The sequence below is a fragment of the Pelecanus crispus genome, chromosome 1, assembly GCF_030463565.1.
Source record: "Pelecanus crispus isolate bPelCri1 chromosome 1, bPelCri1.pri, whole genome shotgun sequence".
Lineage (NCBI taxonomy): Eukaryota > Metazoa > Chordata > Aves > Pelecaniformes > Pelecanidae > Pelecanus > Pelecanus crispus.
This window is the reverse complement of record NC_134643.1, coordinates 94,244,238-94,271,332: the sequence shown is the minus strand read 5'-3', so window position 1 is coordinate 94,271,332 and position 27,095 is coordinate 94,244,238. Positions and strand designations below refer to the sequence as shown.

The following is a 27,095-nucleotide window of genomic DNA, read 5'->3' as shown; positions in this document are numbered from 1 at the left end:
AGACTAATGGTGGGTTTTTACTGCATTTCCCAAGTTACATAGGGATGATTATTTTTGTGGCTCAGTGGCTGCTGGAAATGCCATTCTGTGCTGGAGCACTGTGCGTTGCCTGAATTGACTGTGCCACCACACGTAGGTATGCTGGATTTCCTTGTGTTCACTCACGTATTGCAAGCAAGAAATAACTTCTCTTTACTTGCACTTCTGGTTGAAATGGCTTTTCAGAGGTTCCCAGCACTTGTAGTAGTCTTTATCTAGGCAGTTGGAGGTCTGGAGGCCCCATTTGGTGACGGCCAGACTGAGGGACGATTCGAACATGAAGGCCTATTGGGAAGAGGGAAGCTAGGTTAGGGCAAGAGAGCGAGAGTTTGTGTCCAGGAAAGGTGGCTCTGCCCTACCACAAACAAGAGCTGCCCACATGGTCCAGCCCTGCCAAGGTCCAGCCCTGCCAAGTTCTGCCTCCAGCCCGATCAACCCACGGGGAGAAAGCTGTTCAGAGCTGGCATTGCAATGCTGGTATTAACTAGGTCTCAGGAGTGACTTTGGATTCCCTGCATACCCAGGAAGGCCAGGTTGTTCCAAAAGCTCTAGTCCAAGATCTGTTGATGATCATCGTTAGATTTTAGGGGGTGGAGAAAGGAGGGCAGTCAGGGGTTTCATTTCTTTGTCCATAGGCTAAGACAAAAATTAAGTTAATCAGCATGAAAATTCCCAGCTTCCTGCTCAGGCAACAATTTATTTGGGCAGATGATCAAAGCTGCCTGGCATCGCATGTCTCCAGGGGAGCTCCTGGGAGTTGAATGCTGCTGATCGATAAGGGAGGTGAATGCTGCAGCCATTTGGTCCAAGTACTTTTTCCAACTTGCCAGCAAGAAGCTAGGCTGTACTTTGAGAGTGGCACAGCCGCAGTATGCCATGCTGTATTGAAAATCTTACTGGCTCCCTTGGCTCCTTACCATGGTGCCTTCTGCAACCCTTTCAGGCTCCAGCTTGGCTTTGCTCGCCTTCTCAAAACAGTCAGCATCTGGCCCGTGAGGAGTCATCATGCTGTGCAAGCTGGCCCCCCCAGGCTGGAAGCCTTCCTCCTTTGCTTCGTAGTGGCCTTTGATGAGCCCCATGAACTCACTCATGCAGTTCCCTGCAGGAGGCACAGAGAAAAGGTTGCGACGCAGCATGATTGGGAGGCATCACAGCTGGGCTGTGAGCTCCTTGAAACCCCCGAGCTAAGCTGGGCCAGGCAGTGGGTGGAGTGGAGGTTCCTAAGCAGGGCATCACAAGAGAGGACGTCAGGGATCCTGCAGGCGATGCTTGTAAAGCGGTACAGGTTTTATTCCACTCTTAATTATCTGGATTCAGAAACTTCCTTAATGAGGGTGCATTGATGCTGGTAGACCTGTGCTTTTTCTACCACCTTGAGCTGTGTAAGTAGTACACCTGCATACAGACTGCGTGGTGTACCCTGATATTTACAGACTTGGATTAGAGATCTTAAAGCACTAGAAAGAAAGTTCAGTATAATCATCCCTGTGTTATGGGCACAGAGGCACAAAATGCCTGGCTGGCAGTCTGGTGATAGAGCCTGGTCTGCTGTCCCAGGTTATAAGCTTGAAATAATTTTGTTTGATATTCTTCTACCACCTCCAGTCCAGCCAGGCGCTTCAGTACCTTATACTTTTGATTTGTGCATTATTTACTTACTTCTTGAGAGCCACTGTATGCCCAAAGACAAGGAGCCAAATTCATCTTTCCCCAAGCAAGAATACTTTTAAGTAGACCCTCTGAAACCAATGGAGTAATATACCACTAACTTAGGTAAGGATGGCTATATCTAATCATCCTGTATTTATTGAGTTATGCTCCCTGTAAGGGAAGTGCTTTAACAATTGCCATCCCAAGCTTTCAGCTTTAGTAGACATTATGTGACTAAACAATATGGCAACTTTCTGCTTAGCGGTCAGTTTTTGCAAAACCAGGACATGCTTCTGTAGCTATGTTTATATATAGCCCTTTTTAACCACTAGTTCGGTCTTCGTTAAGTACAAGCCGGGGTCTGGAATGTTTAATAACAAAACTAATTTAGCTCAAAGCAGAGTTGGCTTATATATGTGTGCAAACATTTATTAATTTTCATCCCATGTTGTCAGTATCTCATGTAAGACCGGATTATTACGGGCTTTTCATTGAACTCGCTCATACACTGTGCTTGATGCACTCAGATGGCTGTACAGACTTTAAGAGCTGTGCATCTTTAAGAGCCAGTGCATCTGCAACAGGACTCATACTATTGCTTAGGAAGAATGGGCTAGTGAGTAGGAAACCAGCCTAGGACTTAAGAGAAGAGCTGAGTCCAGTTTCTTACTTGTTTGCAGATTTCCTATGTAACCCCAAGAACTTAGGCGCGCATCCATTCCCTATTGGTAAAATAGCATTGTCGTCTACAAGCAGGACGCTGTGAAGTTAGAATCCCTTAGTGGCCATTAGATGTTAGGTCCCGCTGTAATGAGAATCTCACAAGTACTCCCCCAGACACAGATGCAGTATATGGTATAAAAGCTGTATCAGACACATTTTTCAACCTGTGGTCCAAAGACCCTAGGAGTAATTCACAGCCTCCAGGGATGTAGAAAGGTGACCAAGAGAAGTCAGTATTTATGAGCTGCACAGCCACCTTTGTATGTGAAATTGTTACAGTGTCTAGGGGGAAATTTTTGGACTGCCGCTGCTGTATTATACTTGCAAAGTTAAGGCAAGACAAAAAACATGACTCTGAGTGCACCAAAGTTCTCCGAACACAGGCTTTCCACTGCACCTGAGAAGAGGAGGCAACAGGGGATTTCTGGCAAACAAAATAGGCCTCTTGTAAAATATTTGGAGAGAGGAGAGTTCAGCAGCACTGAACTTATGCTACCCCAGCATTGCTCTGTCCTGTTACGCCTCTCTAATGATTCTCATCATCATACTAATTTCAGACGGAACTGATGTGCAGTGTCTTGGTAATTGACTGTTGCAATGTCTGCCTTACCCACTCAAGCTCTGCCCCTCCATGGCTGGGCTAGAGAAGACAACCAACCTGCTCATCGTGAATTTAGTGCTCAAGCCTATAGCCAAGGTATCGTGCTCAAGTGAGTAGCTGCGGTAGCTGTCTGCATGGGTACTCTTAGCTCACAACACAGCTGTCTGTTATTTCAGCTGTCTTTTACCGCAGACTAAGCAAGGCTGAACAAGTTCATGTTCAACACAATGCGTTTGTGAAAAGTTAGCATGGCTCTGCTGATGTGCAGCAACTTAATCATGGTAAACCAGCTGTCTCACCTTTTAGGGTCTAATAAAAGAGGTAACTACAACCTGGCACTATCCCAGCCAGTCAGGAGACATGTTTCCATGTCACACTTGTTACTGGGAATGAAAGCAGAATGACAGGGCAGGACTTTTCCTGTGGGATTTACCGAGATGGTGGCACAGCTGCCTACTGTGCTTGCAAGTGACACTAATTCTACCAGCCCCTGAGATGCTTGGAAATATGTCTAAGTAGCAGGAGGAGCTGGCTATTAACTGTGGTTAGTAAGTGTGCAGAAAGCCTCTCAGCACTTCAAAGCGACCATAGTGTGACCTTGATAGCTTCTGGGGCCTTTTAGCTGTCAACAGAAGGGGGTGCAGCATGAGCAAGCTTTCCCTCTCAGTCTCATAGAGCAGGTTGCCTCATCCTTACCCTGGAAGGGCAATCCCATGTGGGCAACTGGATTTCTAGCATCCATTCAATGCAACATGTGGCCATGCTCTGCCGAGATGAAACCAAAAAACTGCCAAAAAGAAACTGGCTCTGGTGATGGCAACCAAATCCCCCCACAAATCAACCAACTGCCTGAGAAGGAGCCCAGTTCTTGATCTCTGGCTTCTTAAACGCCAGAGGTACCTCCATCACTGTGCAGGTGGTAAAGAAGGGCTCAGGAGAGCCAGTTCAATGCTTTGCTGTAACTTTGATCTCACCCTGCAAGTGGCCTTGGGCAGCTCTATGTCTCTCTCCTTCTCGCCACCTGTGATGTTGTATTTTCTGTTCTGCTGTTCTTTATCTGTGTACTCTAATGAGATATTAAGCAATTCATGGCTGGATGACAGGACAATTTCTGATGCATTTGTGCAATGCCAAGTTCAATATGCACCCGCTCTCAGTGGGAGCCCCTTGAGTACAGACGCATCCATCCATGCAGACACCACCAGCCCATCACGTCTGAGTTTTCCTGAGATGCTCTAAATACGAACATCTTTGTTCATTTTCCGGGAAGGACTGACTGACTCCAAGAAGCTGACTCTAACTGTGCCAAGGGCCACAAATCAGACTGCTTCTTCCCTGCACGTGCTCTCAAGTAAATGGAGGTTTGTTTTTTCCCTGCAGTCCTGTACTCAAGCACAACTAACAAAGAGCAGACATACGGTGGTAGTATGGTGGACGGAAGGTGTTGTTAGCTACCCCCCATCGCGGAGGAAATATGACGAAGTCAGCGAGTGCCACTCCAGGACGGGTTGACTTGGCTGTCAGGACGGTGAAGATAGAAGGATCCTGAAAAAAGCAAAGCAAAAAGCATGAAACAGAGCAGGGCTCAGAGCTATCTGCTCAGGTCATCCAGCTGGTAAACCTGACTGATACAGCCTCTCCCCTGCTAAAACACTTTTACCACATGCACCTGGTGGTGTGGGTGATATTTGTGACCCTGTGTGACAGCACCCAGCATCTCCAGCCCATGCTGAACATGGGAGACAAGTGGTGGGACTGGATGGTTCTTCCTTTAGGCAGCCTTGGAGAGCCTTCCCTGCCCCAGCAATGATGCCTTTGCAGATGGTGGCACAGATGCAGGAGAGGGACAGCCCCACAAGATGGGGTACTGTAATTCCAGGAGCAGTCTCCAGCACTCCTCCTACCACGAAAATATACCTCTTCCTTAGCCCATTACAGAGGACAGGAACATCCTGCTAGAGGCATCTAGCCTCACAGCCCTGTTAGTTTACAAACAGGGAGAACAAAGTGCAGAGAAATTGTGGCTTGCTTCAAGGATTTTTGAAGTTTCTAGTCCAGTAAAGTGATTTTCTGGGCTTTGATCCCAAAGCCATTCTTCTTCTGGCAGGTTTTTCCCCATCCCAAAAACCTATCCTTCTTCTGGCAGGTTTTTCTGGAGTTTAAACAATACTTTCTGTTGGTTGTCTCACTAGAAATACTCCAGTCTCCTTGCACACCCACTTGCAGAAGCAGTGCCAAGAGATGGCATCGCTGCCGGCACCTCTCCCACTGGGCTGGTTTCCTTTTTAGAAGAGCTGCTCACATTAGTTTTGGCTTTAGTTATTTTCCATAAGATCTAGAAATTGTTGCAATGAAAGCTGCCAGCTCTTCGAACGAATTTCAGCGCTGGGCTCAGAGGAACCAGTGGAAGGAGTCCGTGCAATTGCAAGAAATAAATCAAGGCAAGAATTTGAAGCAAAAGTCTTTTTGCTGAGTTGCACAGTGTGTGTTGGCTTCAGTATTCAGCTCTCCTCCAGGGAGCAGAAATTCTATGCTAAGCTGCATAAAGCTGTTTAAGAAGCTGATCAACCTCCAGTTATGTCTTTGTACCACAAAGGAGGTTGTCTTTCTCCACAAGAGCTTGGTTTGGGCCCAGAGAAAGCAGCACAAGAGATTTCACACTGTTTCTTAGAGCACAACGTATTTTTTAACAGGCGCTGAGCCCCGGGAGCTCAGGGTGAGTTTGGATGGTACGGTATCCACGCAGCATTGCTTTGCCTTGCCCAGCTCCAGAACTTACCGCATGGTCAAAAGCAACAGAATTAATGACCATGAATTTTTCCAGATGGTATTTGTACGGTGTGTAGTTCCCATGCCAGGCCACAACATTGAAAGGGGAGAAATCCTACCAAAGCAAAAAGACAGAGGGTTACCATACACAGCCTTCCAACTTGCTGCACATAAACAGGGTGCTGCTCTTTCCCAAATTAAAAATGGGTTTAGGGCTGGTGAGAGGTACACTGGCATCCTGGAGCATGAAGCCTTTTAGGCACAGCCCGATATCGCAAGGACGTGGTTTTCCTCAGCATTTCCCCTTGGTGAGCCTCAGCCCTACCTCTGTGGTTTGGTCTCTAAGGGCTTCTGAGTGCCCAGGCAGTGCTTGAACAAGATCATCTGCAACACTGGCTCTCTGGTAAGGAAACTGGCTTTTCACAGCAGCCCCAGCTCCTCTTTTCTACTCTGTCTCTATAAACATACGGAAACAGCGAAGCAAAGACTGCCATTGAGTCTTTGGGCAACCAAGTCTTCACAAACACTTTTTTCCAGAATGAGGAGCCTCAGTTGGGAAGATGAATGACCCAACAAGGCAAGGGCTCAGTGCTACTCCACTCAACCCAGCAGGACCTCCTGAGACTCTGTGCATGCTACTGAGTTGCATATCCCAGGCCATGCATTGACAGTCACTGCGCTCCAGTGTTACCTGTTCTCCCAGGGCATCCTCACCTGCTGGGCTGCAAACAGCTTGCCCTGGTACTTGCTGATCACCGTGTAGCCCTTTGGCACTTGGCGGTCCTCGTACCATGCAACGGGTACCAAGAAGTCACGCGGGTTGGCCAGGCCATTGGCTCCTGTGAAAGAAAAAGAGATGCCAGAGCTCTTTGGGCAACCTGCAAGCAAAGTGAGAGGCTGGTGCAATTTCCTGGCTTTGTGGGTGCCCTTCTGCATTTTGAATAACCTTACTGCTTCTTGGCCCACCAGAAAACCTGAAATAGTCATGTACTTCTTGTGCTCCTCCTGTAATTGTAATACATCCTAGCATTTAAGTCCATGCTCCCCTTATGTGACTAAGACAGGTTTCCCCTAGTTTCCCTTCTGAACAAGATTAGTACTTCATCCTCAATTAAAGGCATGTAAAAACTAGGAATTAAGCAAAAAAACAGAGCGTGAACTGCTTTCTGTTCCTGGACATCCTGCTGGTGGGACACTTAGCCATGCAGAAGTTACAAGACATGTCATGAGGGGGTCAAATAAATTTCTGAATGCTTGCAAAAAGAGTAATAAAATAAGGGGCAGTGATACCTACAGACTCTGGGCATACTGAGGGGTTGGTTAGTGTGAAGAGTGCATTTTCAAAGTGCAAAGCACCATACGGGTGCTGAAGTATTCTTCTTCTTCTCATTAGTATTATTATTAAAAAGTGGTTTTGAATTTCTTGGATAAAAATGCAGACATTACTACCTGCTGCTAAGGTTTAACAGTCAGTGCTTTTCTCCAGCTGTCATTTTTCAAGTGAAAAGTGAAGTTAGAATAAAGTAAGACTGAAATACAAAGGATCTTGGTCTCTGAGGGGAAGGTGGGTAGGTGGTGAGAAGAGGAGCTCTTATAATTACCACCTCCTGAAAAGGTTTACAGGCAAGTGCACTCATTTTCTTTTCTCCAGAAAGTAAACTTCATGATAGATTCCTGCCTTCTGGAGACTGAACCCCCCACCCCCAAACCCAGTCCAAAAGTGTGTGAAAAACTAGCTAATGGGAAAACTTGTTACAAACAGGCTGGGGCAACGACATCAATAATCAAGTGGAGCAGGCACAGAGTGCAAGAAGTAGGTGGAGGCAAGTAACCTCAGCTGGCTGAAAGGAAAGCTGCTGAAAAATCACTGTAGGCTCGATGTGGAAAGAGACGTGCCCAGCATGTCACACGGGAGAGATGCTGAAGTGGGGCCCCATTAAATGGCTGCAGATTGGGTCAGTTCCCCACTGCAAGAATGACCGGCTTCAGTTTCATTATGGCCATGAGATGTTTGGAAAGGCCCTCTGCATGCAGATGGGCCATGCCAAGCTTGTTACTGATTGATAATACCTAGTCAGTTTACTTCAAGCATGGCCAGTCTTTTTGATCTCACTGAGACCTACAAAACAAGCCCAGTCTAGTGGGGAAAAAAACCCAACCCAACCTAAAATGAAAGACAACCAACCTCAAAACACCAGTCTGAAAGTGGAGAATTATTGGTACCAGTTTTGTAGCTATTTTAGCTGTTACAAGGGAAGTTTCACTTCCTTTCCCTGAGACAATCTTAGTAGCAGAAACCAGGAGGTGTTTTTCTCAGCAAGAAAAGTTTGGAAGCAAGTACTCCAGGGATAAGGAAGGTGAAATAACCCGAGCTGAGCACCTCCAGAAAGCTGGCTGGGAAATCACAGCAGGGGCAGCGGGGCTTCAGATGCCGTGTACTCTTGCAATATCTTTGTCATGGCAGCAAGAGGCTGTGCCTTCGTGATCTGTGACATTGCACAAACCAGGGGCAGCAGGTAGAGACGATCTGTGATTCATGAGAGAGCTAGACCTGTGCTCAGTGAAGGCAGATCCACCCTGGCAGCACAACACAGAGATGTGAATGTGTTGCTGATCCCAGTCCTGTGCTGCTCATTTTATTGATTTTGAATTCTCCAAGGAGAACAGCTTCTGACACTAAGGCACTCCAGGCTCTAGAGCTCTAAGGCACCTCTGTTCACAGAGGTGGCAGGAAAAACACTTGATTAAATCTAAAATGGGGCTTCAAGAATATCTGTTGCCTCTGAAATCTGCCTTTCCTTTTACCGGGTAAATGATCTCCTATTACTCCAGTTCATGCCATATCTGTCAGCAAGGGGCATCAGTGATGATGGCCTTTTGAGTTTGTTTTGGTAGGAACAGATTTAGAGCCAGCAGATGGGGACTCCCAGATCAGAAGGGAAGAGAGAAAGGGAAAAAGGGTGAGAGAAAGGTCCCTTCAGTCCCAGGGGAATCTTGGGACAACTGGGCTGTCACATTTTCTTGGGGAGATGCTTGTTCTGCTGGGGAATAACAGTGCTGGGATGGAAAGCATTTTGGGAAGGAGTGTGGGCACAGGAGGAAGGAGATAAAAGGATGGATTTGGGCTTGTAATTCCTGGCTGTCGCTATGAAATTCACTGTAAGTCTGACGGGAGATTCTTACCAATGGGTCCCAGGTCAGGCAGCTCAAAGTGTGCCCCGTACACCTCCAGGATGTAGCCTCTAGTCTCTTCAAACACCTCCACACTGAAACGCATTCCTTGCTGGAAAATAAAGGAAGATACTAGGATCCTCTCAGGACTTTCCTGACAAAGTATGAACAGCTGAATACAGAAGCTGGCTTGCTCCAGCATTGCGCTCTAAGCCACAGGCAAGGTGCAGTCAGCCCTTACCTGGATGACACAGATTTCATTGGGCTCCACTAGCATCTTCCCAAACTCGGTTGTGATGAGCAGTTTCCCTTGCTGGGGCACTGTGGAAATAAAATGCAGGCACAGGAACTGAAGCGACATGGTGAATGCCTTCCTCTCTGTCCACCAAGAGCACCCAGGCTCCAAGGAAGAGCAATGGGCCCTTTCTGACCCTGCTTCACAGCAGGACTGGGGTCCCTCTCCCATGCAGAGCCTTGCAGTGGAGATGCTTGCACTGGAGGGAGAGCTTCCAGACCAGCCCCATGGCCCCATGTCACAGCAGGTGCCCATGTGAGGTTAAACCATCCATCACCTCTCATTCCCTTGACATAGGGTTTGTGCTATGTCCAGATAAATGGGTCAGGATATATTCAGGGCCATACCTGTCAATATCACGATCTTCACATAAAATGGTGCATGTACCCATCCTTGTCATGACCCTGCAGTGTGAGATGTCTGGGAATAGCTAATTTTCCCAGCTTTTTGAGGGTAAAAATAATGCTATACTAATGTCTGCATTATTTTCCTGGATTGTCCTGGCACAGGAGAACTCACATTTTTACTTGAAAAACTAGCAGATTTACAAAACCTGTCCTAGCACTTTTCTTTCACAGTAGTGAGGGAGGTGAGTGAGAACAATTTCATAGTTATTTTATGGGACAATTGTTTCTGTTGGTGACCCCAAGGCATTTCTGTCCATCGGTCAAGAAAGATACAAACAAATATCAGGCTTCTGATACCACTCAGAATATTTTTTGGCATGTGTGCACTTTATGTGCCAACCTCAACACTCATCGTGGCAGTCTGGTTGCCTGAGGCTGGCAGAGTGCGGGAGCTAAGCTGCCATGCCAAATACTCTTGGACTGAAGCAGCGAAGGCATCTAGCTGTAAACTGTTCAGAAATCCTGAGGCTTAAGTTTTCCAGAAAACCTCTGCCTGTGATGTGCCTAATACCAATCTGGGGAGCGCTGGGAAATGATCCCTGAGCACCATGCCAAGGAAGTTGGGTCACTGCGCAAAACCAAAGTTGAGGTCTGGCACAGATGTGCACTCTCTGAGCTGCACAGGAGCGGTGCAACCTGCCCAACAGCCCAGCTGGTGCCAGACCACCAAATCTGGATGGCATGAGGGTGAAGCCAACCCTTCCCTCCAAATCTTGGCTGTAGGGCCCACACTCTGGAGGAACAAGAGGCAAGCAGGTGGCAACCCAGGTAGACCCTCATGGGGGAAAGAAAAAGCCGAAGCATCAACTCACCAATTAGGAAGTCGCCATCCGAATTATAAAGGCATCTAAAGATAAAGGAGAACAGGAAGATCAAGGTGCTGTAAGCCCCAGGCACACACCACGACCACAACTGGGGGGTTTTGAGCTGGGAGTCTGGTGTGGCAGAGGGCTCCTCTTTGGCTCCAGAAATGCTATTTGCAGATCAGTGAATGCAATATATGGGCCGATGCAGAGGAGGCAGGGACGTTTAACATGCATGGCCTGGAAGCAGTATCTCCTCCAACCTCTGCCAGGTCCCTGCCTTTGTGGCCATGGGTGCATCAGGCATTGTAAATTGGGGAGCAGGGCTGACTTCCCCCATGAGCCGCTGCAGAGGGTAGCAATGCCCATCAGAGGCTGCATGCGTGTTGACCTCCGAGGAGCAGCTCCGGTCCCTGGGATGAGAGCACCTGGACCCAACACATCCCCTCTTGCTTCCTCCCATGCCCATCTCCCTCCTTCTTTTGGTGGCTCCCAGCTCACTCCCCCAGTGCTCAGCCATGGAGCACAACTTGCTTCACAAACACCTGCCATGGACACCTTTGCCTGTGCACACAGGAACACAGGGACATAAAGACAGCACCACTGGGAACAGCTGGACTCAAGCACAGCGGCAGCAGACATACACACACAGGCAGCCAGCCTGGGGCAGCCCAAGCCTCCAGTGTAGCAGTCACTGACCTGTCGAGCATGGAGGTGTTGCAGACAAAAATATGGACAGCGATGCCATTGCGTCCTCTGGGCTCACCGGCGCCACACAAGGTGTGCAGTCCCTACGGGCAAACCCAAAGCATCAGGAGTGAGTGGCAGGCAATGGGGCAGGGGCCAGCCCCCTTTCTTCCCCTCATCCCACCCCGTTGCTGGGGCTCACCCCCTCTCCCTGCTTCCTGTACCGCTACCAGCCTGTCCACGTATGGCCTTTGGCCAAACACGTTGGCTTTACTTTAGTATCTCAAGGGTTTCTTAGCAATCCATGTAAGCTGGTGCTCTCCAGCCCAGGGACTGGGGAGAGCTGGGGATTGGGGCTTTTTTGAAGAGTTCCTTGAAACACAAAGAAGAAAATCAAGTCTACTCTCAGGTGGTTGAAATCTGGGATCCTCTCCCCTCCCACAGATGCTTTGCAAGCCCAGAGGTGTTAAAACTGCTGCTGTTAGCCCAATGCTGAGCATCCTGTGTGCCCTGCTACCCCACGAGGGGGAGCAGAGATGGAGGATGCCTGGATGCCCTGGTCCCCCAACTTACGCTCACAAAGTCCTGAGGGGCTTTTGGGATCTTGAAAGGTTTCCATCGCAGCTAGATTCCAGCAAACAAAAAGCAAGAAAGTGGTGCCAGTGGTTATGACACAAATGGTGGCAATTCAAAAGAAAGCAGACCCCCATCCCACCCCTGCTTCCATGCTCTCTGCTAGCTTTCTGAGGTAGCTTTCTCCTTCCTCTTTGCCTTGCTTAATTTGGTTTACAGGTTTCTTTTGATTTATGGAGCTTTTTTCCCTTTTTAATCATGATTTTGTAAAATAATTGGCAGGCCTGTGTAGTGCCAAGGTTAAAAAAAAAAAAAATCCTATTTAAAAGCTGTCTCTTCCTCTATTACTAATAACACTGTTGAGAGCAAAGAAATTCAGATGAGCTGGCTTTCCACAGCCAAATTGTCATGGCCCTGTGTTCCACTCCGCGCTGGATGATTCACTCCCTCCAAGACCTGAACGTAACACTCCCTGTTCACTCCACCTCATTTTCCCCACGTCCGAAGCAGAAATATCTCTACCTGCGTGAGTGGGAGCTGCGAGCATCACTAATTACTTCTTGCAAAGCCTGTTGAGATCCTCAGGCAGAAGGTGCCAGAGGAGTCTGAAGTATTTATTACTACTAATATCATATTAAGGGTCTCTGTAGCTCTTGGGGACAAGGTGCTGCAGCTGAGAGCTCCTTATGGGGGCGTTCAGTGCAGACCAACCCAAACACCCCAAATTAGGAGGATGTTGATGTGGCCAGCTGCCAGATATATCCCCTGCATCGATACGCTTGACCGCAGATGAAAGTGCCTGTGACTCTGGGCATCCACGAGAACATTCTCTTGCTTTTAGCTACCCAACCTGGCATTTCTTGACATGTTTTTAAGCTGGTGCCCTGAGAAAAGAAAGCTTATGGGAATCTGTGTCTGTGCCTGCCGTTACCCAACACTTTTGAACTATGTGAAATTTCAGATAAATTTGAAAGAGATACAAAGATATTAAAATCCCCCAAGCCTCATGGAAGTTTTCCAAACCCAAATCAAAATGTGGGTGCCCAGGTGACTTGCCAGGCTCTCCTGGAGAGCTGGCCTTGGGAGGAAACAGGCAACTGTGCCCAGGGAGTGAATCTGCAAGTAAAGCTGAGCAAAGCGGGGGCTCACTGCTAATTAACCAGCTGCACCCCAAGCCTGGCCCTGCAGCTTGGCCCTCTCCGCTCTGCTCTCCCAAGTCATCTGCTTCCCAAGGGTGTCCCACCACCACAGCCTTGCAGCAGCCCTGGGTTGCCTGTGTTGGATCCATCCCTTGTCCCTTCCTCCCCACATCCCATTCACTGCCAGGCAGAGGCATGTTTTCCTGCCCAGGAGACCTGGGAGGCTCCATGCTGGTGCCTGCTCAGGGTCACACTGCTGGGGTGCTGGACACAGTGAAAGAGGCTGCTAGAGAAGCTGTGTGTTCTGGATGGAGACACAAAATGCACCGGCCAGCAGATCAGGTGTGACCCTTGCAAGGTGTCGACACCTCACAGATGAGCCAGTAAGATAGTGCTGAACCTCAGGTTTTGCTTTCAGACTTCTTTAAAGCATGTTTTCCTTTGGTTTCCAAGACAGCCTTACAGACTTGAGCAAGAGCCAATGCAGACCATGGTCAGAAGGTACTCCAGAGCCTGCTGCTACCCCCAGCAGTGGGACCTTCCCTGGATCCTGTACATTTCATGGCAGCTGTGAAGGCCAGCGGTGGCATCTCAACATCAACCGTTCCTCTCATGATTGTTTTAAGCCTTCAGAGTTGGGAACTGGGACCCAGTTGACAGAAACCTTTGGGAAATACTGACAGAAAGGACGTACAGAGGGACAAAGAGAGAAGACCCTGAAGACCAGGGAGGAAGAGAGAGAGGGAGGGAGAACAGGCAAAAGAAGAGAAATAAATGTCAGGTATAAAGATGGTCTAAAGGGAAGCAAATTTTCTCACTGAAGAATATGGAAGATGATAGTGGTCTACAGATGAAGTAGTAAGTATAGCGCAGTTCCTGCATAAAAGCTTCATTTTCACTCTGGTCCCTGTGGACACCTCCGCAGTTGTCATTCCTGTGGGATGAGGAGAGTGGGAAATCGGTTTGTCATCCAGCCCATTGGGCGCAACTGAATATGGTGTTTGGACCCTCTCCGCCAAAACACTTGCAGACTGCAAAGCCACTGCCCGGCTCTGTGCACTGTTTGTCCCGTGCGTCTCTGCTATATTTGGGATTCACTGATGCACAAAATGAGGAACGAGCACTCTGAGCCAGAAGAGAAGTCCAAGACAGCCAGAGGCAGCCAGTGCCAGGTGCTTAAAATGGGGAAACGTTCAGTGTTGTTTCCCTGCTGTATAATCCATGAGCCTCCTGAGATATTACGCCTCTGTGCTTACTGTTACCTCATAAGTTTTCTCTCTCCAAGGTTTGTTCAATCACTTTTTGAACCCACCTGGATCCTCTGGCAAGAAGTTTCACTGTTTATGCTTTTTTTTTTTTTTTTAACATGATCTTCAATATTGGTATTAATTTTCCCCCTGCCTCTCAGTCATAGCTTCCCTTGGTCATCTCTGTTCCAGGCTGGAGAGCTTTCTTCTATTTCAGCATTTCTTGCAGGGATGCCACCCCATATTTTTTCATCACCTTTGTCCCCTTTTCTGTTTTGTCCCCTGTGCCTTTTATAATTCTGCCATTGTCTTTGGGCAACATTAAAGGATATTTTTTCCCATTGACTTCAATGATCTTTGCATAAGGTACCTCCATATGGCCATCCTTTTAGATGGATGACAATCAGGAAAGCTCCTTAAGTGAGCTGGGTGAAACACAAAGCACCACAGGGAAGTGTCAGTCTTGTCCAACAAACTGAACCTGGTCTCTGGCCCTGCTTCAGAGAGGATGAGAAGGAAAGCAGGAAGACGGCTCCCACTTACTGCTGGGAAATAACCCCTCTGGGTTTGATGATTGCCATTGCAAGTGGTGAGAGAGAGTGTGGGCAGGAGCTTCGTTGCTGCTCCCTTAGGTAAAAGATGTACTACACGTAAATGACTTGAGATGCTTGAGAGCTGGGCATCTTGGAATTACCGTAATCATAAATAACCGTAATGGTAGATGCGGGCTGCGAAAGGGCATCAGGGGTGGATGATGTAACAGAAGTCAGTGGAACTTCATTTGGGAAGAAGCACCAAAGGGACCTAAATACAGCCTGTCACCACTCCTTGGTCAGTGGCTGGAAAACACATTCCAGCAGAACTGGGAAAATATTGAGACAAATGGCAAGGCTGCTGGGAGGCTGGAAATCAGCTAATGATGGTGCATCAAAGGGCAAAACCTGAGAGGAGTAAAAACCAATGACCATGAGATGATGTTGAGAGGAGAATGGCAGGAGGACAGAGTCAGATTAGCAAAGCCAAATGTTGTGGGGCTGGCAGGGAAGAAATCATGATTAAAGATGATGGCAAGGCTGTAACAGAGGAAGACAAATGCCGTGTCTCTGCATGACTCTCCAGAATGACGCTTGATTTCCCATGAGGACTGCAGAGAAATGGGCTGGCAGCCAGCAGCCCATTCCAGAAGTGCAGAGAAGGAGGGGCTGGATGGCAGAGACATGCTGCTGCTCTGCCTGCTGGGCTGGCCCATGATGAGCCTTTGATGGGGGAAACAAGAGGAAGAGAGAGCAGCCTGAGAGGTGGCCAACAGGAGCCCCCAAGGGAGATGCTAGATAGCAGAGACCAAACGCTGTGACACTGAGGCCATGCTGGGAAGCAGCACAAGCATCCGTCAAGGTGGGAAGCAATAAGGATGGCATCGAGGGCTGTCCTTCCTTGGATGACCCATAGGTGAGGAAGAACGGGTGGCAGTCAGGACCCAGCTGTGGTAGCCAGACCCCCAGATCCCTAAGGCTCTCCCCAGACCTCTTGCAGCTCAGTGCCTTCACACCCCTGGTTAGCTTAATATTTGACTGCCCTCCTGACAGGGCCAGGGATCTTTCCAGCATGGTTACCTGGTTGGGGTCAGGCTCAACTTCATCCCAGTTGTGTGTCAAGTGACCCTCCTTGAGAGGTTTGAAGGGACTGTGGCAGACTGAAGGTAGGATCCGATACAGCCAGCTACAGAGAAGGAAAAGACCTGGATTAGCCTGGGGAAGAGGTTAAACCCTCTGGGTGGCTGCCAGCTGATTGAGCTCCTAAAGGCATGAATAACATTTACTTGGTGACAACTGGAACAAAAGGTGTATAAATATCAAACACCAGCTCACAGACAGAGACTTCCAGAGAGATGGCTTTTTGTTATAGGCTCTAAATACAAATATGTGCTGTTATATGTAGGTAAATGTCTATATGTGTGTTTACATATAATTACATATGTTTACATTCACACACAGATATATATGTATATGAAAAATATATCTTTATACAGCTTTATCTGTAGCTGAAATACAGCAATCTCTAAGGCAGAAGAAAAGCCTATTTAAACACAGCTACAAAGCAGCTCAGACAAGACAGGGACAAGCACACTGTCTAACTGAAAGTACAGAGGAGCTTTCAGGAGACAGAAGGTCACAGCCAGTGGATTTGGATGGATTACTGAAAGCAGCATCCTATGCCTGGCTGGCCATGCCCATAGGACCACCAGCGAGCCCATGCGGCAAAGACCAGAGTCTTATGTGGGATAACGCTTCCTACTGCTGTAGGAGGTCCCCCATGCCTCCATCACTGCCTGGGACCATCACTCGCCTTCCTTGCTGCCTGCCGTGTCCATGCTGCAGTCCCTGCAGCCCCCGCCACTCCGGCGGCCATGGCCAGCATCCGCATGCCGTGCACAGGTGCAGCCAAGCCCAAAGCTGGGCTTTTAATCAGGTGAGAGAGCAGAGGTAATCAGGAAAGCCTGAGCTAGGCAGGGCTGCCAATGCCTTTGACGTGTTAACAGCGGTGGTTGCAGTTTGGGTGGGTGGGAGAGGGGAGGAGGGAGCTCTCCCTTGAGAGCTGGAAAATTTCCATCAAGGACATCTTCGTGCGGCAAACAATGATTCATCCCTTTCCCACGCAGACCACGAGCTGGCACCAGCCTGGAGAGCAGAGCTCTGCTAAACAGCTCAGACGATGCATTTGCCTTTCATTTGAACGAACAACAGAAGGGACAGAAAAGCCACTGTGGGAGAAGCAAAATAAGAAACCCATCTTCTGCAATCTGGTCATGGCTGGAGCACAATGACCGGGACAGAGTTCTGGGACATTTGCTGCTGGCTGGAAGAAGCTGTCCCCAGCACTGCTGGGAGCCCCGGGATAGTGAGCAGCATGCTGGGTGCCTGGTTCTGGTCTGAGCCCCTGGCCAACCCCAAAACAAGTACAGCCTGAGCTAATGCCTCACTGGTCCCAGCTGGCGTGGAGGAATATCCCTTAGGAGGAGGGAAGATTCCTGTTCAGAGGCTTGGTTTTGACACTGTCCATCAGGTGCTTACCAGTGCCAGTCACAGCGGTGACGTTTTTGCAGTAGCATCAGGGCTGAGACCTCAAGGTTGTTTTGCACAGCACACAGCCCCCTCGGGACCATCTGGCACCCGTGAATGTCCCCTCCCCTTCCTCTCCTTGCTCAGAAATCCATTTTCTTCCCCATCCTGACACCCTCTTTCTCAGCATTTTCACAACCCACTCACCCCACCCGACCATCCTCTCCCTCTCCTGTGGTTTTCTGCCCTTGCCCCTCTCCCAGCACATGGTGGAGGTTTTCGGATGCATATGCTTTGCTTCCTCCACCCGCCTGGGCTCGCAGAAAGTGCTGGTGGCACAGAGGCAGCCTCTCTATTGCTGCTTGCCCCAAGTGCCCCACATCACCTGCCCACTGATGGCGGTCACCATACCTTCGCTTATTCGTGGACCGGGGGCAGGTGAAGGCAGAGCCTGAGAGCTGTTCAGCATACAAGCCGTACGGGCAGACTTGCGGGTTATTCTGAATGGGAGGAGAAGGAAAAATAAGGAGAGGAGTGAGAGGCAGCAGCACAGGATTTAGCTCTGGAGCTCCCGGCAGAGGACCGCGGTGGGTGTCCAGTGCCCCGATGTCATGGGGTGCACTGTGCTCCTGAGTCTGTGCATCAGCCCCGGTAGTCGCATCTTTTTGCTGCCATGAGGCTGGATGCCCTGTGCGTATCAGCCAGACCCCAAAACACTTTCCCACATGCAAGAGGCTACAGAAGTGCCCTAAGGAGTCAGCACAGCCATTGGGGCAACACACCTGCTGCTAGAGCAAGCTCTAAGGGGCAGTGCTTGCTAGGGTTGGTGACAGGAGCATCAGGGAAAAGGGGATTATTCCCAACACAGACTGCAAAGCAGACCGTTATTATGCACAAATATTTTTGTGCAGACCAAGCGTTCAGAGAGGTTGCCCCAGAGGATCATGTCTGTCTGGCTTTCCAGAGGGCTGATAAAGACTCACAGCACCTGCACCCTTGCTTCTTCCTTCCTACACACTAAATGCCCCCTTCTTCTCCTGCCCTCTGGGAGGGATGCCTAGAGCAGGCATTTCGGTGGTGCACTGCTTCCTCCTGCCAGTGCTCTTTGCTGCCCAAGAGCGGGAGTGACCTGTGTGGGAGCCTTTGCTTTTTCGCAGGGCTTCTGCACAGTGACAGTCATCCTTTGGAGCATAAAGGGGGCACTTCCCCCTTTGCAGAGCTGCGGGTATGACTAGCACAGGTTTAGCAGCCCTTGTGAGTTCATAGCTGAAGGACAGAGCCCTCCCTTTCAGAGAACAGAAACTGAACATTTTGATCTAAGTAGGCCAGCATCTATTTGTTTGAGATCAGCAAGAAGCAAAGGCATCCAAGAACTGCAGGAAATACCCTGGTGGGACAGTCATACAACATTTGCTGTCCCATCTCCCTCCTGCAAGGTCTAGTTTAGCATCCTGCCATCCTGCTGCGGCTGAGCGGATCAGCCATCCATACGGTATCAAATGCTGCCCTGACAGGTGGGTAGAAGGAAGAGGTAAAGCTCTCACAACACACATAGCTTCCAGCCCTCAAACTCCATCTTGTCAGTATGGGTATGCAGTGAAGCAGGGGGATCAATAGCCCTTGTCATTTTTATCTTAGCCAGCACTACTGCAGATGCCAGTCTTATAAATACTGCAGAGGAGAAAGGATCCACCCCTGGGACTGGAGATTTTTTTGTCTAACTTGGTTTTAGATTTTTCTATTAACTCTTTTGACACCGAGTCTGAACTCTGTCCAGATGAGGGTACCTGCACCAGAAGCTGGAGGGGTCTCGTTGCCTGGAAAGTGGTGCTGCTCTGAGCAATCACAAGGAGCACATCCACCACAGCCCACTGCCTGTTCAGACCAGCAGTCACCGCTATTGATCTCCCAGTTTTAAGGTGCCTCTTTCTTACATCTTTTCTCCACCCATCTGCTATAGCCAGTCTCAGAAACAAGACACTGCACCAGCTGAGCCATCAGTCTGATCCAGCACAGCAGTTTTTCTTTCTTGTGTGTACACCATAGGCTGCAGTGCAGAGCTAGGGGACATATATATGCATTTAATGTGTTCTAGTGTTGTGTGTTACTATGGCACACAACGTGTAAAACATCAGAACTGGGGAGATCCAGAAAACTCAGAAAAGGTGAAGGGTGAAGTTCCCTGTTCGACCTTAATTCTGCTGGCTTCTTTGCACAGACGATGAAGAGGAGCTGACTTGCACCAAGGGATGTCATTGACTGAGCATAAAATGCTGCCATCCAGCTCCAAGGGATTACAGGGGATCCAAGGGAGGGCACAGTCAGCCTCAAAATGTGTGCTGGTGTAAAGGAGACCAGCGTAAAGGAGGTGAGCACACTTTAGTTCTTCAGGGTGTCATTCTTGCCTCTGCAGACTGAGTGGCTAGCATCAATGGGTCATGATTCCTTCCTTTAAAACAGAAAGACCCAACATAATTTATTTTAATCTAACATGCTCAGAAATTACTTTTAAGAATGAATCTGTCAGTTTATTACTACAGGTGATTGTGTTCCCCCCCAGAAAGAAGCTGCTTTCCTGCCAAAGGCTTATAAGCCAGCTTCATTGAACGCAATTCCTACAGAAATCCTGAAAGCTGCCTCTCCCGTGTGGGCATGTCTCTCTGCCGAACTTCAAACTTCTGCTCTGGTTTATTCCAGAGCCGATGGCTTCCTTCTCAGTGTGGCTGGGCCGCTTCCATTGCAAACTCCTTTTGGAAAAAATGGTGTTGAGCAGAGGTGATTTAGGCAAGTCTTAACCCTGCAGGTGAAGCTTGGAAGCTCACGAGTAACTTACAAATAGAAAGTATGAATGGAAATCTTTAATACTGATTTTTGCCAGAATCTTATTATTCCAGTCCTGCATAAAGAAGGAGACTTTTGTGGTGGCAGAGAGAAAGGAAACACCTTGAGAGGAAAAGAAGCCCAGGGAACAGATATTCACTCTATTTCATGTCATTTTAATAAAGCACTTTAAAAACCTCAGTACCTGTCCCTCCGGCAAAGCTCCTGGACAGCGTGGATCCTCAGAAACATGTTCATTTCCAAATCCTGACATGTACTGTAAAATAAACCACACAACTCATCAGTGTTTTGAAAACACAAACAAAACCTCTCCAGACAACCCATCCTTCTCTTCCCATGCTTTTTTTTTCAGGATCTTTGTATGCATTAAGACTTTCTGAAGTGATCTACTTGCGTATCGCCACAGAGCATTTTCACAGCTCTTGGGTTTGCTTCATTAGCTAACTGCGTGGTGGACTGGGAAGCAAAACCGGGATTTGCTCTTCTGCTAAAACTGCATGTACATTTTGACCACATTCTGCACCGTGCAGGCACTTGAGAAATAAGCCAAATATCACATATACAGTCAAACTCAAGAACAACAGGGAGATGTACAGGAAGAAGAACTGTGCACCAACATTATGGAGGTGTGCTAGCACCATCCAAGTTAAATCTGACTTCACTTGAATTGTGGATGTTCCAAAACCTGCAGACTGCCTTGCAAATTTGTGCACTGAGTCATGGCCCTCGGATGCTCAGGGACTGAAATTGGGAGTTGTTTGTTTGTCAGGTTCTTGTGATACATCCCCATGACCATCAAGAAAAAGGTCAGGACATAGTTGGGATGAGGGAGGAAAGGAAACTCGTCTGGGACTTAAACTATGTCCCTGATTTGCCCTAAATGAGTATCATCCAGTTGGGCGTGAACTGTCCACCGTGGTAATAAGCAAGAATTAATCCATTACCAGGTGATAATCTGGTTTTCTAGGGCAATGTATACCTGAGAGACCCATGGATGGAAAAGACCTTCTCCTATGCCTGCTCTGCCTACAGCTGCTGTGGTCCGAGGTAGAGAGTGGCTAAAAGCCACAGGACCCCGGAGGATGTGGCTCCTAGCTTTCTGGCACTGAGAAAAGCCCCACAGTAAACCCGAGACACACAAGGGAAGCAGGTATAACAGAGACCTTAGCTTTGCACTGACAGAAATGTAAATACAGTCCCTTCAGATGCTATAGAAAGGCATGAAGCAACTCTGTTGAACTCTGCGTGAACACAGAGGTGTTTTGGCAGCGATCAATGGTTCAGCTCCGTGGCCTGGGGAGAGAGTTAAATATTAATGCTCCCCTCTATCAACTGCAAGAGTAGCTGGGCTACTTGTTCTGCCTTCACACAGCGGCACTGGGATGGCAAAGCCCAGGAGTCCCAACATTTGGCTGACGCATGCTTGCTGCAACGGGGTGGCTGCGGCACTGCAATGCTGCTGTGCCCCAGCAGCTGCCTGGGGGCTCCGGTGCTGAGAAACCCTGGCAAGCGGCAGGCACCCTCCCTCCGTGCAGTGTGACACCCCGGGAGGCAGAGGTCTGACACGAAGGTGGAGTGACAAATTCCCTAGACCTGGTTTATTATATTATTATAGTGCCTGGATTATTTTCCCCAGGGATTCTCAGCCTTGTGCAATTTGCAGCCCCCCTAGAAATTTCCCAGTATAGTAGACACTCAGAGAGCAAACCTGAAACCTCCTGAGAAACCATGTGCTTTCCTTGAGCACCTTTCGGTGACCTGTAAGAAAAGTCCATTCCCAGGGGGAGCCAGGCTGGCTGGAAGCCCTGCTTAGCCTGAACCTGAAAACATCTCAGTTTCCATCAGTTCAGGGGGGATATTTCTCTCCTTCTTACAAAGAACGTACATAGCTAGGACTCTGCTCTCCACTGGGTTCTGCAAGAAGCATATTGATATGCAAAGCAGCAGGTCACCTAAGCAGCCTTGGCACTTGTATTGTACTGGAGCGTTTCTGTCATTTTTTTTTTTTCCTTTTTTTTTTTTTTTTCCCCTCCCCTCTTTTAAACGGAAATGCAGCAGTATCTGATGGGACTGCAGCAGTTCCAGAATTAACTGAGACCTCCGCACTGCATCCTCCTCTACCAGCAAAGTAAAGGTGGTGGGAGCATTTGCCTGCGAGGCAGCCCTGACGAAAAGGGGAGGAAAAGGGGAAGAGGAGGAGGAGGGGGGCATGCTGATTTTCTGGAGGCATAGCCAGCAAGGCCCAGCAGGCTCTGCCATTAGCACAGCAAGGAAAGGGGTAATGCAACGTGCAGGCTGCTTTGTGGAGCACCACCTGCAAAATGCTTAACTTAAAGTTGGTGGAGAGCTGGGAGGGGACAGTCTGTGGTTCTTTGGTGGGTTTGCATATCTTGTAACCAGCACGTGCTCCCCGGCAGCCCACTGCCATGCTGCTGGGACCATGGGGGGAAGGAGGCACAGAGATTTTGCAGTGAGAAAGCCATTCTCCACCCTTCAGGCTAAAAAGCTGGTGACATGCACAGCTGGCCTGCCCATCCACATCCCAAAAAGCCCCTTTGCTTCTGCTTGCTGGGCCAGGGGAAGGAAAGAAAACCGACTCAGCAGCAAGCATCTCGTGCTAGCAGCTGCTCCGTGCCCCTGCTGGTGCTGCACAGCACCTCTCCCGGCCCCGCATGGGTGGCTGGCTCCCGAGAGCAGCAATGCAGGCAGCTTCCCACTGAGCTGGACGGAGAGCTGCTGCCTTGCTCGGCTGCGCATCACCGGGGGCTGCAGAGCTGCTGGTCATCACCCAGCGATGCAGGAGGCTGGGCGCTCTGTGGCAGGGGAGCTGAGTCAGGGAAGAGGTGGTGTTTGGGAGTGGTTGGCATCGCCCCACTGCCCTGAGAGTGGGGGCAGAAGCTGCTGCATCATTGTTTGGCCAAATCAATTCTTCCTTGCCAAGAAAAAAAAAAAAAAATTAATCCTCAGGTAACTGCATCGAGGGCTGAAAAAAAGACACTGGCAGGACTGCAGCTGCGGGAGGGGAGATACCGTCCTGCTGGTGATTTATCACCCTGAGCATGGCTCCAAGACTTTGCCTGGATGTTCAGCGTGGCTTTTCTCATTCACTTGTTTTATTTTGTCTTTCCGTGTGGCAGACCTCAGAGAGGCTTCTCTCCTCTCCATGCCCTTAGGCGTCAGTGTCAAACACTACTTGGGCTGCCAAAAATAGCTGCGCGACACCAGCTCCCCGTGTGCTTTGGAGGTGTGTTCCAGGGCTCCGGAGCGCCACGTGGGGACCCTGCTGATGCGGGTCCCTTGGGAGCAGCGGCACAAGGGTCAGGCACACCACGGCCCTTCCCCCTGCCTACCCTCTGAGCCCACCTCCCACCTCTCAGCTTGCATTGCACAGGGTGGCCCCAAGCCAGGCGAAATGACCCCTTTCTGCCTGCCTGGCACCTGCACCAGACCATCCTTCCTGGGTGGAAAAATTCTGGAAAGATGGAAACGAACCCTTCTCCATGAAATGGCACCATGTTTTTAGTCCAAAGTCACCTCCCTCTAGGTCTCTGCCTGGCCTCCACAGTTCCTAGCCATGCTCTAGGTATCTCCAGGTCGGGTAGGTTGATGTGCACTATTCTGGCAATTGGGCAGGTGGTTTCTCTGTAAACCAAAAAATTCTCTGTGGTCCTTTGTTTTCACTTCTGCTTTTAATTACTGTTGCTGTTATTTCGTTTGAGATCCTGTAGCTTTTTATGCAAATGGGATCTCAGGAATTCATCTGACTCCACTTGTTTTTTGTTTTGTCGTTTTTCAATAAAATGGGAGAGATAAAAGCCCAGCACAGCATAAAAAATTCAGCAAAGCTCATTGATTGGAATAACTGGGATGCAAAGCAGATTGCTCGCAATGGGTGTCGTGCTCTGACCTATAAACCATAACCTTTTGTTCACTGGATTAGACAGCAGGCATGGGAAAAACCCATTTGAAGTCTGAACACATAGACGGCAAAATAATTAAGGCCCTTCTTCAAATGCTGCATAATACATTTCTCTATCAGCTCCTGCTGCAGGACACAGGAAAACAACATTCATCTCTAGACAAAAGTCATGGCACTTTGTATCAACTCAGACCAGTCAACACCGGAGGTCTTTCACCCTCTGTGCGGGGCTCCACAGCCTCCTTGTGGGGTAAAACCAAAGCACCCAAACCAGAGCTCTGCCCTGGTGCTGCCCCAGTGCTGCAGGGCCAACACTGCTGGCAGGAGCTGCCATCTCCCTGATGTCTCACCAACCCTCTGCTCCGAAAGTGCTGGGGATGGTCCAAGGCCAGACCCTTCCTGAAAGGACCTGCCCAGCTCCAAGGTGGGTGAGGGCACTCAGTGGCAGAGGGAAGAGAAGGATGGATGCCTGGAGGAGCAGAGAGGAAGGGTGCAGCAACGCTTTTGGAGGAAAGATGCAAAGAGAAGATGGGCTGGGGAGAGGTGATGATGGCGTATGGATGTATATGACGTCTTGGAGAGCATGTGCTGGCAGAGCAGCCTGTTCCCATGGACAGTTCTGGACAGACGTGCTCAACCTGCAGCCACAGTCACACCAGCCAACAAGGTGTTAGGGTCTGCTAGCAACAAGTCGGAGATGGAGACAGAAGATGCTGTCAGGTCACTCATCCAGAGTGGTATGAGAGCTAGGCTGCCCCGCTGCTGAAAGAGGATGGTGAAAGCTGCAGGGGGACAGGGACAAGCAAGGAAGAAGCACAGTGAAATTTTACTGTATGAGGAGACAGGACTCTTCAGAGATGAATAAGACGACTTCTAAGACCACTGTATAAAATAATGAACATCACAGAAGGTGGTGAAGGAACACACACATGTATCTCAGGCATATCCAGAGCTAGGAAAAGGCTTAGTAACAATGACAGCCCCAAAGTCTGGGGAGAAATACGATGGTCCTGCACAAGCTCTTGACACCCACAGCAGTCCTGGGGTGAGCCCTTGCCTCCTGTCTGCTGCAGGGTTACTCACACGCCCCGATGGCCCGGGGGCAGCTGGCCCCCCGTGCTGCCACAGCAAGGTGCTGATGAGGTTCGGGGTTGTGATCCTCACATTCCTACCCATGAGCCATAAACCCACCACATCCCGCCCTTCTCCCCAAACTCTCCCGTGCTCTGGCAAATGGCAGCGGGGAAAGCTCCCGCTGCCTGCCCCACGGGGGCTCAGAGAGGAGGGCATGGCTGGAGCCCCAGTGTGTCAGTGTGCCCTGTGTGGGGGACTGAGAAACTGCCCCGGGACGGAGCCGCTGCTCTCCTGGGTGGAAGATGGCAGCCAGGGTTACAACATCTGGGCAGATGTTACTGACAAGATTTCATAGGTTGAGGGGGAAACACCCCCCTGGCAGCCGGGGCAGGAGGAGGGGTGCACGCAGAGGGCGGGGGAAGGACAAATCCTGTGATGAAGAGGTCCTGTGCTGGGACAGCCTGACCAAGAATGATTTCCAAAGGAGGAGAAGAGGGAGAGGAAAGCCTATTTATAGATGAAACGCAGCAAAAATCTTTATCCCAAGCGTGCTTTAAAAGCACACCTTGAAACACAAAAGAGGGGCACATGAAAACGAAACAGATACAAAAAAAAACTGTCAGCAGAGAAGGGGTGTCCACAGCCAGCACTTGTGGGTCGCAGGCACCTGACCCCTTACCTGCAAGCCCATCATCCTCCTCCTGGTCCTCCTCCTCTTGGAGCAGACACGAACCCCAAGCAGGTATCTGGCCAAAGCAGCCTGCCAAGCAAAGCTTGCTAGCTGGTTGACCGAGCTGGGCTGGTGGCAGGCTGACAGTGCTGGAAGTGAGAAAGTCCAAGGAAGTTTTCAACGTGTTTGCTCAGCCCAGTCTGTGTTTAACCAAAGGCCAGCCCTTCTCTGCTGAACCAACCCCAGGATCGATTTGAATATGATAAATGGGGGGTGAGGGGGACTGGGTTCCCTCACCACTCCTTTTCTTCCTCAGATGTTAAAATAAGGGGTTGTAATTCCCACACATGGGGGGGGGGAAAGAACAAGGTGTTTAAGAACAAAGAAAAGCCATTTTTGCAACTGTTTTATAAGCTTCTTTCATAAATTACCTCTAGCAATTTCATATACAACCGTCTAAATGTGTAACAAATATTTGTTCATTATGCTTCTGAGCTGTGGTATATTGGGGATAGAAAGGATCACATCCCCGTCCTGGTGAAGGTAGTGATATTTGTGAAACACTGTGTGGCAACATTACACAGCAGTTTGGGGCCAAAAGTAGGGAGGATTTTGTATTCCTGTGATTAGAGCTAGGTGAGGGGAACTTATAAATTCTGAAATATTAATAGTTTTCAAGAAAGCTGTTGCTGAGGAAGGAGCAGCAGCAAGCATTTAGCTACAGAATACTAATGAAAGTAGCTCTGCATTTCCAGAAGTTGCAGGGAAAAAAAATCAATTTATTTTATTTGATTTTTTTTACTTTGAATTCTCACCTCTCCTCAAAAAAAAAAGCAAAAAAAAAAAAGCAGCAATATTTTTTTCCCTTTCTGTGACCTGTTCTATTATAAGTCCTGCCAGGAGGAAATCTCTAGGAGGCACACACTGAAATTCGAAGGTGACCCTGGAGTTAACATCTCCTCCTCTCCTAGAGCATCCTGGAAGCCTACCCTCCCCAAAGCAGTTACCAGTTCGTGTGGCCCCCACAGCAGCCAGCGAGAGCTCAGGCTGCAGGAGGGACAGGTCTTAATTGTTTTGTCTTCTCTAAAACTGGCACCTTCTTACACCGCCCTGAGTAATACGTCAGAGCCACTGAGAGCTGCCACTTTTTAAGGTCTGGCAAATGAGGCTGGCTGCTACAAGGGAGAAGATGGGGTGTATGAAGGGACGGTGGTTATTGGTGGGGGATAGGGAGAGCTACTTTTCTTTGGCTATCGCCCCTGGTCTAGGATCACAGGGTGATAAGCTGAGAAAGGACTTCAGTAGGTCATTAGTCCAACCTTCAGCTCAAAGCAGGGTCAGCTCTGAGATCAGACCAGGCTGCTCAGGACTTTATCCAGTCTTGTCTTGAAGACTTCCAAGGATGGACACTGCACAGCCTCACTGGGC

The 27,095-nt window shown here is 49.2% G+C and overlaps 1 protein-coding gene across 1 annotated transcript; it reads right to left on the bottom strand.

Annotated features, from left to right (window-relative positions):
- Nucleotides 1-192: 192 nt before the first annotated feature.
- On the bottom strand, nt 193-25,691 carry HGD (homogentisate 1,2-dioxygenase). Its single transcript, XM_009492203.2, has 14 exons — nt 25,677-25,691; nt 20,189-20,260; nt 17,575-17,663; nt 15,718-15,823; nt 11,719-11,769; nt 11,158-11,249; nt 10,468-10,502; nt 9,195-9,274; nt 8,966-9,065; nt 6,497-6,621; nt 5,793-5,897; nt 4,432-4,558; nt 957-1,138; nt 193-324 (listed from the first exon to the last, which is right to left on the bottom strand). The coding sequence occupies exons 1-14, from the start codon at nt 25,689-25,691 to the stop codon at nt 193-195; spliced, it is 1,311 nt and encodes a 436-aa protein (XP_009490478.1).
- Nucleotides 25,692-27,095: the final 1,404 nt, after the last annotated feature.